The 17,115-nt window shown below is 48.1% G+C and overlaps 1 protein-coding gene across 1 annotated transcript; it reads left to right on the top strand.

Moving 5' to 3' along the window:
- Positions 1-99: 99 nt before the first annotated feature.
- On the top strand, positions 100-15,756 carry RBM8A (RNA binding motif protein 8A). Its single transcript, XM_077260548.1, has 6 exons — positions 100-260; positions 517-576; positions 3,450-3,527; positions 3,629-3,765; positions 14,875-15,011; positions 15,427-15,756. Exons 1-6 carry the CDS (start codon positions 194-196, stop codon positions 15,470-15,472), a joined length of 525 nt encoding a protein of 174 aa, XP_077116663.1. The 5' UTR covers positions 100-193; the 3' UTR covers positions 15,473-15,756.
- Positions 15,757-17,115: the final 1,359 nt, after the last annotated feature.

Below are 17,115 nucleotides of genomic sequence, written 5' to 3'. Positions count from 1 at the left end.
ATGATACGGGTTTATCGGACTCTCCTCCCTCGGATATAGCATTTATCTGCATTTGACCTTCCCAATATGGCGGCGTAGACCTCCCGTCGTGACGTCACTTCCGCTCACTGCGTCATCACTGTGCGCTGTTTTGGTTCCTGTCCTGCCTGGTTCCTGTCTCAGTGTCTTCTCGCTCAACTCTCACGCTGCAATCATGGCCGATGTGCTGGATCTACACGAGGCTGGAGGCGAGGACTTCGCCATGGACGAGGACGGTGACGGTGTGTATGGGGCCGGACATAGTAATATGGCGTCCATGTGTCTATCTGCCTCCTTAAAGTGGTAGTACCCTCATTTTCTGGTAGTATTAACCCTGGAATACCCGTCCAGGTAACTCACAGGCAGCAGGAGACACCTAAAACTGCAGATTGAGGGTCTCTGTATTTTGGAGCCCCCTTATAAGAGAATGTGATGTGTTTTCGTGGTCTCCCCCTGCCGCTGTGTGACGTTGATATCTTGGCTTATTCTCTCGTTCAGAAAGTATCCACAAATTAAAGGAGAAGGCAAAGAAAAGGAAAGGAAGAGGATTTGGGGCCGGTGAGTATGTTCAGGGTGTGTTATCTGTTATCAGCCAGCAAAGACAGGGCAGATCTACAATGGGATATGTAGGATGGCGGTCCTATAATGCAGCGTCCTACACATCCCCACCCCCGATATGTAGGATGGCGGTCCTATAATGCAGCGTCCTACACATCCCCACCCCCGATATGTAGGATGGCGGTCCTATAATGCAGCGTCCTACACATCCCCACCCCCGATATGTAGGATGGCGGTCCTATAATGCAGCGTCCTACACATCCCCACCCCCGATATGTAGGATGGCGGTCCTATAATGCAGCGTCCTACACATCCCCACCCCCGATATGTAGGATGGCGGTCCTATAATGCAGCGTCCTACACATCCCCACCCCCGATATGTAGGATGGCGGTCCTATAATGCAGCGTCCTACACATCCCCACCCCCGATATGTAGGATGGCGGCCCTATAATGCAGCGTCCTACACATCCCCACCCCCGATATGTAGGATGGCGGTCCTATAATGCAGCGTCCTACACATCCCCACCCCCGATATGTAGGATGGCGGTCCTATAATGCAGCGTCCTACACATCCCCACCCCCGATATGTAGGATGGCGGCCCTATAATGCAGCGTCCTACACATCCCCACCCCCGATATGTAGGATGGCGGTCCTATAATGCAGCGTCCTACACATCCCCACCCCCGATATGTAGGATGGCGGTCCTATAATGCAGCGTCCTACACATCCCCACCCCCGATATGTAGGATGGCGGTCCTATAATGCAGCGTCCTACACATCCCCACCCCCGATATGTAGGATGGCGGTCGTATAATGCAGCGTCCTACACATCCCCACCCCCGATATGTAGGATGGCGGTCCTATAATGCAGCGTCCTACACATCCCCACCCCCGATATGTAGGATGGCGGTCCTATAATGCAGCGTCCTACACATCCCCACCCCCGATATGTAGGATGGCGGTCCTATAATGCAGCGTCCTACACATCCCCACCCCCGATATGTAGGATGGCGGCCCTATAATGCAGCATCTTACACATCCCCACCCCCGATATGTAGGATGGCGGTCCTATAATGCAGCGTCCTACACATCCCCACCCCCGATATGTAGGATGGCGGTCCTATAATGCAGCGTCCTACACATCCCCACCCCCGATATGTAGGATGGCGGTCCTATAATGCGCGTCCTACACATCCCCACCCCCGATATGTAGGATGGCGGTCCTATAATGCAGCGTCCTACACATCCCCACCCCCGATATGTAGGATGGCGGTCCTATAATGCAGCGTCATACACATACGCACCCCCGATATGTAAGAAGGCGACCCTATAAGACAGCGTTGTACGGATCCTCCCCCTGATATGTAGGATGGCGGCCCTATAATGCAGCGTCCTACACATCCCCACCCCCGATATGTAGGATGGCGGTCCTATAATGCAGCGTCCTACACATCCCCACCCCCGATATGTAGGATGGCGGTCCTATAATGCAGCGTCCTACACATCCCCACCCCCGATATGTAGGATGGCGGCCCTATAATGCAGCGTCCTACACATCCCCACCCCCGATATGTAGGATGGCGGTCCTATAATGCAGCGTCCTACACATCCCCACCCCCGATATGTAGGATGGCGGTCCTATAATGCAGCGTCCTACACATCCCCACCCCCGATATGTAGGATGGCGGTCCTATAATGCAGCGTCCTACACATCCCCACCCCCGATATGTAGGATGGCGGTCCTATAATGCGCGTCCTACACATCTCCACCCCCGATATGTAGGATGGCGGTCCTATAATGCAGCGTCCTACACATCCCCACCCCCGATATGTAGGATGGCGGTCCTATAATGCAGCGTCATACACATACGCACCCCCGATATGTAAGAAGGCGACCCTATAAGACAGCGTTGTACGGATCCTCCCCCTGATATGTAGGTTGGCGGCCCTGTAAGACAGCTTCGCACACGTCCTGCCCCTGATTTGTAGGATGGCGGCCCTATAAGACAGCGTCGCACATGTCCTCCCCCTGATATGTAGGATGGTGGCCCTATATGGCAGCGTTGTACGGATCCTCCCCCTGATATGTAGGATGGTGGCCCTATAAGACAGCGTTGTACGGATCCTCCCCCTGATATGTAGGATGGTGGCCCTATAAGACAGCGTTGTACGGATCCTCCCCCTGATATGTAGGATGGCGGCCCTGTAAGACAGCATCGCACACGTCCTGCCCCTGATATGTAGGATGGCGGCCCTATATGGCAGCGTCGCACACGTCCTGCCCCTGATATGTAGGATGGCGGCCCTATATGGCAGCGTCGCACACGTCCTGCCCCTGATATGTAGGATGGCGGCCCTATATGGCAGCGTCGCACACGTCCTGCCCCTGATATGTAGGATGGCGGCCCTATATGGCAGCGTCGCACACGTCCTGCCCCTGATATGTAGGATGGCGGCCCTATATGGCAGCGTCGCACACGTCCTGCCCCTGATATGTAGGATGGCGGCCCTATATGGCAGCGTCGCACACGTCCTGCCCCTGATATGTAGGATGGCGGCCCTATATGGCAGCGTCGCACACGTCCTGCCCCTGATATGTAGGATGGCGGCCCTATATGGCAGCGTCGCACACGTCCTGCCCCTGATATGTAGGATGGCGGCCCTATATGGCAGCGTCGCACACGTCCTGCCCCTGATATGTAGGATGGCGGCCCTATATGGCAGCGTCGCACACGTCCTGCCCCTGATATGTAGGATGGCGGCCCTATATGGCAGCGTCGCACACGTCCTGCCCCTGATATGTAGGATGGCGGCCCTTTAAGACGCCGTCGCACATGTTCCCACACTAACAATGGAGTTATCTCCGCACAGAGGAGGGCTCGCGGGCCCGGATCCGAGAAGACTATGACAGCGTGGAGCAGGACGGAGATGAGCCGGGTCCTCAGAGATGTAAGTATTTGCGCCATCATTCCTCGCCCCCTGTGCACCCCATTAGGGCGCTTGGTCCTGTTATTTACCCGCTGATCTGTAATCCCGTTCCTGTCTCTCAGCTGTCGAGGGCTGGATCCTTTTTGTCACCGGGGTCCATGAAGAAGCCACAGAGGAGGATATCCATGATAAATTTGGCGAATTTGGGGAGATCAAGAACGTCCACCTGAATCTGGACCGGAGGACGGGATTCTTGAAGGTAAGAGGAGCAAACATGACTGCTCGCCCCAGCCCTGCACCCATCTATTTAGGAATCATTTATATAGCGCTAACATATGTATGCCTCATATTGGCGGTCTTCTTGTTGAGAAAACTTATATTCTTTACCTGTGCTAAGGATTTCTTCCAGGCTCCAGGGCGTGCAGTGCCTAAAAGAAATCCCTGCCTCTTGTTTTCATTGTAATACTTCCACCCTCCCATCAGCGTCAGTTCTGGCGCTGGAATCCTGCTCCCTGCAAATCACCACGATCTGTACCTCTTCCTCCCTATCTATGGGCACTGCATTCAGGGATCTGCTGCAACCCAGGGGGTGAAGGACAGATTCCCTTAAATCCCTTTCTGCCATATGATGTACTATCCTGTCGAGGAGACCTGGGACTTAATTCCCAGTGACAGGATAGTACGTCATGGGCGATCAGCCGCGTTCACAGGGGGAGCGCGGCCGATTGCCGCCAGGTGTCAGCTGATTATTACAGCTGACATCCGGCGCTATGTGCTAGGAGCGGTCACGGACCGCTCCCGGCACATTAACCCCCGGAACACTGCAATGAAACATGATCACAGCATTCCAGCGGCATAGGGAAGCATCGCGCAGGGTGGGGGCTCCCTGCGTGCTTCTCTGAGACCCTCAGAGCAACGTGATCGCGTTTTTCCGAGCGTCTCCTCCCTGCAGGCCCTGGATCCAAAATGGCCGCTGGGCTACATCCGGGTCCTGCAGGGAGGAGGCTTGCAAGCGCCTGCTGAGAGCAGGCGCCGGCAAGCCTGCAGCACAGCCTGTTAGATCGCTGATCTGACACTATACAACCATGTCATACCCTGGGGCAATGTAAAAAAAAAAAAATCCTAAATAAAGAAAAATAAATAAATATATTGTTCCAATAAATACATTTCTTTATCTAAATTAAAAAAAAAAACACATTTCGTTACATATGCCCAATACTCCATGCATAGTTTACCATACACAGTTGTACTTGCTGCGGGTTCCTTTTTCTTGTGCCAGTATTCAACATGGCGGTGGATGCCTTGCGCGTGCGCCCAACGTCCGTGATCGGAGTTCCGGCTCTCCGGCCTCACTTGGTCTGGTGCGCATGTCTAGTGACGTCATAGGGGGATTTCCCCCTGACGTGCGCTCCTGGCAGATGCCGGCGAACGGGGACATCATTTCCGGTTGCGGCGGCGGCGCGCACGCGCACAATGGGCGGGCCACATTTGAATGCCACTATAAGAAGGCCGAATTATTGGTAGCTCAACACGTTTCCTCCTTGTGAAAAAGCTCACGCGAAACGCGCGTCAGGGGGTTCCACACGGGCATCCCGGCACTTGATTATTCTCCAACATGGGTAAGGAACTCTTCCTATAATTACGCCACTTTGTATTTCTATATGTCCACATGATTACCTGATACGTTCATGATGCTTGTAACATGCATTATCAGATGAAAGCTGAATGCTGCCTGATATGCATATATATTTTTTTCAGCATCATGTGTAACTAGGATTACTCAGTACACGGTGGATTTTTTACCATGTTTTGGGTGCATTTTAATACATTTATTGTGCCGGGTATGCAGCAATCTCTGAACTAGGGTCTTTTGTCATTCTTAGCTTTTGTGCTAAATGTTTATGATTTGTTGATATGTTTCAATAAAATTTATTATTCTTAATATTATATGTATGGAACTCCATTTTTCTATGGTTCAATTGATATTGGGAGTATACATTTACTGGCCAGTAATTCAATGGGTATTTACATGAAACCAATTTGGTATTATTTTTTGATATCTGGGACCCATTTTTCTTTTGTGAGTCTGAGTTTATTACATATTTAGTATTGCCACATCCGTAACAACCCGACCTATAAAACTGTCCCACTAGTTAACCCCTTCAGTGAACACTGTATAAAAAAAAAGAGGCAAAAAAACAACGCTTTATTATCATACTGCCGATCAAAAAGTGGAATAACACACAATCAAAAAGGCAGATATAAATAACCATGGTACCGCTGAAAACGTCATCTTGTCCCGCTGAAAAACTAGCCGCCATACAGCATCATCATTAAAAAATAAAAAAGTTAGTAGTAGTCCTCAGAATAAAGCGATGCAAAAATAATTATTTTTTATTAGTTTTTATCATATAAAAGCGCCAAAACATAAAAAAATTATATAAATGAGGTTTTGCTGTAATCGTACTGACCCGAAGAATAAAACTGCTTTATCAATTTTACCAAACGCGAAACGGTATAAACGCCTCCCCCAAAAGAAATTCATGAATGGCTGGTTTTTGGTCATTCTGCCTAACAAAAATCGGAATAAAAAGCGATCAAAAAATGTCACATGTCCGAAAATGGTACCAATAAAAATGTCAACTCGTCCTGCAAAAAACAAGACCTCACATGACTCTGTGGGCCAAAATGTGGAAAAATTATAGCTCTCAAAAGGTGGAGACGCAAAAACTATTTTTTGTTATAAAAAGCGTCTTTTAGTGTGTGACTGCTACCAATCATAAAAACCCGCTATAAAAGTAAATCAAACCCCCCCTTCATCACCCCCTTAGTTAAGGAAAAACAATAAAATAAAAAAAATGTATTTATTTCGATTTTCCCGTTAGGGTTTGGATTACATTTACGGTTGGGATTAGGGTTAGTGGTGTGTCAGGGTTAGTGGTGTGTCAGGGTTAGGGGTGTGTCAGGGTTAGGGGTGTGTCAGGGTTAGTGGTGTGTCAGGGTTAGGGGTGTGTCAGGGTTAGGGGTGTGGTTAGGGGTGTGTTTGGGTTAGGGTTTCAGGTAGAATTGGGGAGTTTCTACTGTTTAGGCACATCAGGGGTCTCCAAACGCGACATGGCGTCCGATCTCAATTCCAGCCAATTCTACGTTGAAAAAGGAAAACAGTGCTCCTTCCCTTCCGAGCTCTCCTGTGTGCCCAAACAGGGGTTTACTCCAACATATGGGGTATCAGCGTACTCAGGACAAATTGGACAACAACTTTTGGGGTCCAATTTCTCTTGTTACCCTTGGGAAAATCAGGGTGGATTGATTTAAATCACGCCGATTTTAAATCATGATTTAAATCACGATTTAAATCAAAAGATTTTTTTCTATTTAAATCGGATCGATTTAAATCATGATTTTAATCATGATTTAAATCACTGATTTAAATCAAAAGGTTTTTTTTAATATAAATCACGATTAAAATGAGAAGTGAGAGCAGTGCGCATGTGCGCCCATAGTTACACGGACGAAACTAGGGGCAACGATCTAACGCCAGGGTGAGGGGGGGACCCCAAAGTAAGTAAAAATCTTTTTTGTTTTACTATATGGCAATAGGTAGGTGTTTAAAAGCAGCATGTCTTAATTGTATAAACTATTAATAGCCTCCACATTTTGTTCATACTGCCCCTTTAATTCCACACTTCTAGCTTGGTTTCACTTTTGGTTTAGTTTCTTTTTCCATTCAGTTGACATGCCCAAACTTGTTGGATAGTCAGCATCCTACAGAAACCTCTGGAAGAGCATGGCATTGTGAATGTTACACATATACAGCCTTTATTCTACTGAGTTAAACAACTCAGCTTTATCTCATGATGGAAGAACCTTTGGATGGTAAAATATTTTCCTCAAAAAGCAGTTTATTGAAAAAAATCCGATTTAAATCAAAAAAATCCGATTTAAATCAAAAAAATCCGATTTTTTTTATTTTTTTAAAAAAACATTGATTTTTATCCACCCTGGGGAAAATACAAAACTGGGGGCTAAAATGTAATTTTTGTGGAAAAAGAAAAGATTTTTTATTTTCACGGCTCTGCGTTAACTATAGTGAAACATTTGGGGGTTCAAAGTTCTCACAACACATCTAGATAAGTTCCTTCGGGGGGTCTAGGTTCCAATATGGAGTCACTTGTGGGGGTTTCTACTGTTTAGGTACATCAGGGGCTCTGCAAACGCAACGTGACGCCTGCAGACCATTCCATCTAAGTCTGCATTCCAAACAGTGCTCCTTCCCTTCCGAGCTCTGCCATTCGCTCAAACAGTGGTTTACCCCCAGTTATGGGATATCAGCGTACTCAGGACAAATTCAACAACAACTTTTGGGGTCCAATTTCTCCTGTTACTCTTGGTAAAATAAAACAAATTGGAGCTGAAGTACTATTTTTTGTGAAAAAAAAGTTAAATGTTCATTTAAAAAAAAAAAAAAAAAACATTCCCAAAATTCCTGTGAAACATCTGAAGGATTAATAAACTTCTTGAATGTGGTTTTGAGCACCTTTAGGGGTGCAGTTTTTAGAATGGTGTCACACTTGGGTATGTTCTATCATATAGACCCCTCAAACTGACTTCAAATGGAGGATGTGGAGACCGATGAATAAACAGGAGCGGATTATGGATAATATTTAGGAGGGATCAGGGGAGAGTTAGGTTAGTGAGTTGAGGTGATAGGCTTGTCTAAACAGATGTGTATTTAAAGCACACTTTAAGGGAACCTGTCAGCAGGATTGTGCACATTAACTACAGACAGTGTCAGGTCGGCGCCGTTATACTGATTACAATGATACCCGGTGATGAAATCCATCTTGTGGTTGTTGTGTAATCTTTATTTTCAGCTTTGAGTAAAGGTACCTTCACACTAAACGACTTTGCAGCGATAACGATAGCGATCCGTGGCGTTGCAGCGTCCTGGATAGCGATATCGTTGTGTTTGACACGCAGCAGCGATCTGGATCCTGCTGTGATATCGCTGGTCGTTGCTGAAAGTCCAGAACTTTATTTGGTCGTCAGATCGGCGGGTATCGTTGTGTTTGACAGCAAAAGCAACGATGCCAGCGATGTTTTACAATGGTAACCAGGGTAAATATCGGGTTACTAAGCGCAGGGCCGCGCTTAGTAACCCGATATTTACCCTGGTTACCATTGTAAAACTAAAAAAAAAAACACTACATACTCACCCTCTGATGTCTGTCACGTCCCCCGGCGTCCGCGCTGCTGCTCAGAGCTTCCTGCACTGAATGTGTCAGTGCCGGCCGTAAAGCAAAGCACAACGGTGACGTCACCGCTCTGCTTTAGGGCCGGCGCTTACACAGTGCAGGGAAGCTGAAGGCGAGGGACGCGACAGACACGGCAATGTAAGTATGTAGTGTTTGGTGTTTTTTTTTACATTTACACTGGTAACCAGGGTAAACATCGGGTTACTAAGTGCGGCCCTGCGCTTAGTAACCCGATGTTTACCCTGGTTACCCGGGGACTTCGGCATCGTTGGTCGCTGGAGAGCTGTCTGTGTGACAGCTCTCCAGTGACCACACAACGACGAAACAGCGACGCTGCAGCGATCGGCATCGTTGTCGATATCGCTGCAGCGTCGCTTAATGTGACGGTACCTTTAATGATCTGCTCGTGCCCCGGGGCGGCCTGTGGGGGGTCTTCATGTGGTGCTGATTAGGTATTCATGTGTATGGTTTCTGACAGGCACCTGCCCCCTAGTTTACATAATGAAAATTATATATGTCTTGGAAAAAAAATCCCCTTCTGCAGGCAGGCACCAGCGGTGGTGCCTACGCTGCAGCATGATCACATATGTAACGCATTATATACACGAGGCCTCGCCTGCACAGTAGCAGCTACCGGCGCCATCTTGGAGGAGGAAATTTTTTCTTTTTAGCAAGCTTGCGCCACCTGCGCAGTAGCAGCTATCAGATCACCGGTAGCTGCTACTGCACAGGCGTTGCCGGCTCCGTTTTCAAACAGTTTTTTTTTTTGGTTTAACTTCAGGATTACATTAAGCAAATGTGTATATAATTAGTTACATATGCGATCATGCTGCAGCGTAGGCGCCACGGTTGCCACCTGCTTGCAGAAGGGTTTTGGTTTTTCCCAAGTTGTATATAATATTCTTTATGTAAACTATAAATCATACACGTGAAAACCTAATCAGAGCACCACATGAAGACCCCCACAGGTTAGTAGAGGGAGGAATCAAAAGGAGTTCAGTTTCAGATAGAGGGAGGACATGATGTTCGAGACAGCGGCAATCCCTGATATTTTGTGTTAAAGTGGGGGCGATGTCCGGAGACTATGTATAATCGGGGGGTCATCAGCACAGAGATGGTACTGGAAACCAAAGTTGCTGATGGTTTGTCCAATGGGGGAAGTGTATAGAGTGAAGAGGAGGGGGCCTAGGACTTGAGCACAGCGGAACCCCGATAGTAAGGGGACGAGGAGCCAGGAAAAGATACAGTGAAGGATCGGTCAGAGAGATAGGAGGAGAACCAGGAGAGAACGGTGTCCTTGAGGCCAAAGGAGCGGAGCATAGTGAGAAGGAGCTGATGATCCACAGTGTCGAATGCTGCAGAGATCCAGGAGTATCAGCAGGGAGCAGCAGGCATAGTATTTTGTCATTAGTGACTTTTTAGTAGGGGCCGTTTCAGTAGAGATCGAAGAGCAGAAACCAGATTGTAAAGGGTCGAGAAGAGAGTTATCTGAGAGATGGTGGATGAGACAGGCGTGGACCAAGCATTCCAGTAGTTTGGAGATAAAGGGAAGATTAGAGTTTGGTCTGTAGTTAGTAGTGCTGTTCTGATCCATGGATGGCTTTTAAAGTAAACTGGTTATGTTGACATGTTTGAAAGAAGAGGGAAAAATACCCAAAGAAAGCGAGAGGTTAAGGCTATGTGCACACGATGCAGATTTAGTGCAGATCTGCAGCGTTTTTTTCTGCTGCAGAAACGCTGCTGATCTGCACTGTGATTTACAGTACAATGTAAATCAATGTGGAAAAAAAAAAAAAAGCTGCGCAGATTTCAAAGAAGTGCATGTCACTTCTTTTGTGCGTTTCTGCAGCGTTTCTGCACCCCTCCATTAATAGAAATGCCTGGTAGATCCACGGCGGTCAACCTACGGAGGCTATTTATGAATCTGCAGCTAAGGTCTGATAACTGTGGCCAGAGAGTTATTGCATCTTTAGACGCCCATAAGGCGTCCGACAGTGTGGAAAGGGGATATCTCTGGCAGGTGTTGCAATATATGGGGTTTGGCTCGCGGTTTGTGTCCTGGATTCGGCTGCTGTATTCGCAGCCGATGGCCAGAGTCCGGGTGAATGGGGAGTTATCACGGACTATACAATTAGCTAGAGGGACGAGGCAGGGGCGTCCGCTCTCTCCTGATTTGTTTGCTCTGGCCGTGGAGCCACTGGCTGCTAAACTTCGACAGTCTGACGAGGTGTCTGGGTTTAAATATGGGATGATTGAAGAGAGGGTGGCGTTGTATGCAGACGATATTCTACTGTTTCTAGCTGAACCGGTTGCTTCCTTGGGGGGGGGGGCTATTGGGATTATTGAAAGGTTTGGCTCACTGTCAGGACTGATGATAAACTGGAGTAAGTCTATTTTGTGTAAAGTGGACGACGTAGGGGAGGAGGGGAGTGAGCCACTGGAGGATGGGCGACTGAAGGTGGTAAGTCAATTTAAATATCTTGGGATATGGGTATCTATGCCGGTTACGGATTACATACATAGGAATCTGACTCCGATCTTAGGTGTTCTTAAGGCAAAAGTGGATGCTTGGGTTAAGCTGCATTTATCTGTGGTGGGCAGGGTGAATCTTATCAAAATGATTTTGATGCCGAAGATTCTGTATGTTCTTCATAATGCGCCAGTTTGGATACCGCGTGGGAAATTTCGGCAGATTAACTCCCTGTTCAGGAATTTGGTATGGGGGAGACAACATCCACGTATCAGACTGGAGACACTTCAGTGACCCAAGGAAGATGGGGGCTTGGCATTGCCTAACCCTGAAGTTTATTTTCTTGCAGCCCAGAGTCAGCACTTAAAGGGCTGGGTGCATGAAGGGTCGTCCGGGGCGGTACAGCAATTAATGGAAAAGGTGACAAAAAGAAGGCCAGCAGTACAATGTCTGGAGGATGGCTCCCTGGGGGCTTTGGGGAAATTGTATCCGACTATGTTATTGATATGTAAGCTGTGGGTAGACTAAAACATATACGTGGGATTACGGGTCTGACCAGATTCTCCCTGCTGTGGCATAATAATAATTTAAAGGAGTTTGTGGTAATGGGGGTACTACCAGAATGACAGGCCAAGGGGATTCAATATGTCTATCAGATAATTGAGCAGGGAGAGTTGAAATCCTTTTCCCATTTGCAGGTGGAATTTGATCTCGGGCCTGCGGGGGAATAGCAATATTTGCGGATGAGACGTGCATTTGGAGCTCAGAATAGGGACGGAGGCATCAGAATTCAAAGGGATATAGAGTTAGAGTATGTGTGTGGTGAAGGGACTACTGGGGGGGTTATTTCCACTCTTTATAAAGACTTGCTGCACACTTTCCTGTTAAGGTTTCCAATACTGGCGAGAGCTAAGTGGGAGAGGGATCTGGGCCCAATGGAGAATGAAACTTGGGAGTCGGTGCTGGAGTGGGTTCCACGGCTGTCTCTGAGCGAGCCGTATAGGCTGTCACAGCTTTATGTAATACACGGAGTTTACAAATCTCCGAGGTGTTATATAAGGCAGGTTTGCGTGATGATTCGCAGTGCCCGAGGTGTAAATCTACAGAGGCAGATATATTTCATATGACGTGGACGTGTCCGAGACTGGCTGCTTTTTGGTTGGTAGTTTTGAGTCGTGTGGAAGGAGCATACAGATGCACAGTGCCACGGGACCCAATGGTGTGCTTGTTGGGGTGCGTGGATGAGATTGAAGTGGATAACAACCTGAAGACAGCTATTGCCAGATTGCTGTACATGGCCCGGAAGGTAATAGCGCGAAATTGGATTAAGGACGAGCCGCCGTCAAGAAGAGAATTCCTCCAATATGTGAAGCAGGGCCTGAAACTGGAAAAGGGGTTTTATCAGAAAAGAGGGAAAATTGAAATGTTCGATAAGCTGTGGTCTCCTTGGCTTGCCATGGGATAGGTTTGTTATAGAGACTGGGTGAATCAAGACCCTGAATTGGTGAAAACATAACACGTGACCTATAGTCCTAACTGTGGGGATAGTCATCCTATAGATTTGAGTGTGGAGCTATTAAACAAGGTGGGCTGTCTTATTGGGGGGGGCGGGATAAGTTGGGATTGCGGGGTTCGTTTTGGGGGAAAACTTTGTACTGAAAACAAGAATGTAACATGTCAATTGTAATGTTATTCTTAATAAAAATTTATTTGAGTTAAAAAAAAAAAAAAAAAAAAATCCGCAGTAGTAAAATCTGTAGAAAATCCGCACAAAAAACGCATCAAAAACGCAGCTGAGGATTCTGCCAGAAGATGCAGATTTTGTGCAGAAAATTCTGCGCCAATTCTGCATCGTGTGCACACAGCCTAAATATTTTAGTTAGGTAGGTAGTGGCAGCTGGAGAGAGGGACTGAAGGACATGTGGCAATAGGGTCACTGGTGCATGTTGTAGGGCGAGAAGAAGTGAGTAGCCTGGTCTCTTCTCCTGTAACAGGCTCGAAGATGAAAAGTGAACTTGAGGTGTGGTTATACTGGATCTGAAGGGATTGTGCAAAAATGTCTTGAAGGAGGTGATTGATTTTTTTTTAATAGGTAATAAGTGGCCAGATCGTCAGTACTGAGTTTGGTGACAGGGGGTCAGGAGGGAGTGAAGGGTTTCAGAGTTTGTTTTGGATTGTTGGCTAGAGGTGTGATGAGGGTGGTGAAGTAGACTTGTTGAGCCAGATGGAGAGCAGCTTTAATTGTTTTGAGCATGAACTTATAATGGATGAAGTCACCTGCTGAAAGTGAATTTTCTCCACAGATGCTCGGCATACCTTTAGCCGTGCTGGAGAATGTGTGTTTGCAGCATGTGCCGGGTTATTCTGAGTGTAGCCAGTGCTGCTTCATCCAGGGCGCTCTGCAATGTATTATTATAGTGTGACAATGCTGAGTTCTCGACAGGAGAGGGAGGAGATCATGGCTAAAGATGACTGTATGTTGTTCATAAACTGCTGGGCATGGATGGCACGTAGGTTTCTTGTGCGCGGTAAGTGGGGCTGTCTTGGATGTTGAGACTGTTCTTGACGGTGAAGGAGAGAAGGTGATGGTCTGAGAGGCAGGAGTTTACAAAGTCATGCAGCGAGCAGAATTGGAAGAACATCAGGTCCGGAGTATTCCCGTCCTCAAGTGTAGGAGAGTTAGTAAGCTGTGAAAGGCCAAAGAAGGAAGTTAGAGATAGAAGATGATGCAGAAGAGGAGAGCGACTCATCATTGGGGATGTTAAAATCCCCCATGATGAGACTGGGATTGTCACCGGATAGGAAGCCAAGTGATAAAGTGGCCCAGAAACTGACGGGAGGAACCTGGAGGGTGACACACAACCGCCACTTGCAGGGAGAAGGGATTTCAGGGCCCAACGGTATAAACTTCAAAGGAAGAAAACATAAGTGAGGGAACCGGGGATAATCTGTGATGACAGGAACAGACCAACACCTTCACCTTGTCTGCTCTCAGGTCTGGGGGCATGTGAGAATTGTAGCCCACCATACGATAGAGCAGCAGCGGCGGTGGTGGTGGTGTCTGACTGCTGGATCCAGGTTTCAGTAAGCACCAGACGGTTAAGGGAGTTAGAAAGTAAGAAATCTTGGATGTAGTGGAGTTTGTTACACGCTGACCGTGAGTCACAAAGGGCACCATTAAGGGACAGGTGAGCAGCGAATGTTGATTAGATTAGTGGGGGTTCTTGTATATACAGCAGGATGCGCGTTCTGTATACTGGTAGAAGGAGGCCAGGGGTGGGAGAGATGTCGCCAGCGACTAGGAGAATGAGACGAGAGAGAGCAGGTGGCGCAGTGATTTGTGTGCGCGATTAGTGCGCTGTGTGGCGGTAGTGGATGGTTTGAAGTGATTTAGAAAAGTCAGTAAGGCTTCAGTGTTATACATGAGAGGGGCTGATGTAGAGAGACAGTATAACATGGAGAGGTAACATGGAGAGGTGAAGGGAAGCAGCGGCTGGAGCATGTATGGACATTAGATGGTGTAGTGCAGCTGAACGAGTATCGGACGTAGCTCTCCTGTCTCCTGCACTGTCCACTTGTCATGTTTAACTGGTGAGACACTGAAAATATTGCAGTATTTCTCATGTGACGTCTCTCACTGCAGGGTTATGCTCTGGTGGAGTATGAGACTTACAAAGAAGCCCTGGCGGCCATGGAGGGGCTAAACGGTCAGGACATGATGGGGCAGCCTATCAGCGTGGACTGGTGTTTTGTCCGGGGCCCTCCGAAGGGAAAGAGAAGGTAAGAAGCCCATCCCCCGACTATGACAACTAGTTGGGGCGGGGGGTGGTGGGGTACTAAATAGTCCCTGCATGTGATCCCGCATGGGGAGGATGGGGCCAACAGAAGGTGGCTGGCAGGGAGGAAGGGGATGAGTGCATGTGGTGGGCGGGAAGGTTGGGGGCAGGTGGCTGGCGGGGAAGTTAGGGGCGGCAGCAGATTATCCAATGAACAAGTAACTCCCATAAAACTGCTGATACTGTGGTGACACTTCATTGCCCGCGCCCCCAAGCTGCCCAGGCTTCGCCCCTACTAACATTGCTTCTATAAAACCGTATGCTCTGCTCACCCCTCAAGCTGCTGTACGGTCACCTGCGTTGCTGGAGGTGCTGTGGATACAGCGGCTCACCTCATGTACTGGATGTCTGTTTTTCAGGAGTGGTCGCAGGAGGAGCCGGAGCCCTGACAGGAGGAGGCGCTGAGTCCCGCACCGCTCGCCTCTCGCAGTTTCCTTTTTCTCGTTTGTTCGTTCTGTTTTTTTAGCTTCTACTAGTTGAGGTGACATTATTCTGTGCCTCATCCCTGGGGATTGCAGCAGACCAGACTGGTGTAGTACAGGTCCCAGTGTAATGGAAGGGTAGGAGCAGGGTCTCTAGAAGGCTGGGTGGGGTGTAAAACTTTTATTTTATTTTGTTACTTTTTATTTGGGGGTAAGTTTTGTATGATGTCTGCTGTGTTCTCAATAAAGTTTCATCATGTGAGCACATCACAGGCGTCTCCGTCACTTTATTCTCACTCTGATAGACCTCTGCTTGCTGTCAGTGAATGGAGCGCTCTTGGTTACAGCCAAAGACCTGTGGGAGCACTTGCACTGATACACTGTAACAAAGCACGGGGGAGAGTTGTACTGCTGCTGCGTTTTACTTCAGACAATAGCCTGGACTGATACATTGTAACAAACTCTCTACAGAATGAGTGTGCAGAACAAGTTGTGGATCTGTGATGCAGTTTGGGTTGGTCCCAGCAGGTGGTGTCTGCACTTTTGCCAGTGTGATATATAAGGTATGTTTTACACACTGCTCTCCCAGAGTCTCCCAGCAGAGGGCGCCCTGACACCACACTGACATATTACCACTTGATGTAGTATCACCGGGGTCAGATCACTATGGGGACTCAGGGATCCTCACACTCCATACATGCAACTAGAGCCCCCCACTGTCAGGGTATGCTGAGACCTGTAGTTGTCTTACTCCAGCTGGGAGAGATGAGAAGTAATTCAGTGGCTGTGATTCCTGGAATACACAGCACATGCAACAAGTGAACGGAGGAGGACAGCGTGACAAGTCAAGGCCATGCTGGCAGTCCTTCTGTTATGGGCAGGAGCAAGGCTCAATCGATAGTACAGAGAGATGTGTCCTAACCATGGGGAGATCATGTGTACAGACATAAATGTACCTCCCGTATCATACATGACTATACCGCACATTTATATATAGCCCCACGGCTCCTGTGTACATACTATATACCGCACGTTTATACATATGCCCCACGGCTCCTATGTACATACCTATACCGCACGTTTATACATATGCCCCACGGCTCCCATGTACATACCTATACCGCACGTTTATACATCCGCCCCCACTGCTCCTGTGTATATACCTATACCGCATGTTTATACATACGCCCCACGGCTCCCGTGTACATACCTATACCGCACGTTTATACATCCGCCCCCACTGCTCCCGTGTACATACCTATACCGCACATTTATACATACGCCCCACGTCTCCTGTGTACATACCTATACCGCACGTTTATACATACGCCCCATGGCTCCCGTGTACATACCTATACCGCACGTTTATACATACGCCCCACGGCTCCCGTGTACATACCTGTACTGCACGTTTATACATACGCCCCACGTCTCCTGTGTACATACCTATACCGCACGTTTATACATACGCCCCACGTCTCCTGTGTACATACCTATACCGCACGTTTATACATACGCCCCATGGCTCCCGTGTACATACCTATACTGCACGTTTATACATACGCCCCACGGCTCCTGTGTACATACCTATACCGCACGTTTATACATACGCCCCACGGCTCCCGT

Source organism: Ranitomeya variabilis, chromosome 1 (assembly GCF_051348905.1).
Source record: "Ranitomeya variabilis isolate aRanVar5 chromosome 1, aRanVar5.hap1, whole genome shotgun sequence".
NCBI lineage: Eukaryota > Metazoa > Chordata > Amphibia > Anura > Dendrobatidae > Ranitomeya > Ranitomeya variabilis.
Note: the sequence above shows the minus strand (reverse complement) of the source record. Positions and strands in the feature narration are given on the sequence as shown.

Coding starts and splice junctions, on each gene's coding strand:
- RBM8A (XM_077260548.1), top strand. CDS start 194: ATGGCCGATGTGCTGGATCTACACGAGGCTGGAGGCGAGGACTTCGCC. Junction 577..3,449: donor AGGAAGAGGATTTGGGGCCG/GTGAGTATGTTC, acceptor ATCTCCGCACAG/AGGAGGGCTCGCGGGCCCGG. Junction 15,012..15,426: donor CCTCCGAAGGGAAAGAGAAG/GTAAGAAGCCCA, acceptor TCTGTTTTTCAG/GAGTGGTCGCAGGAGGAGCC.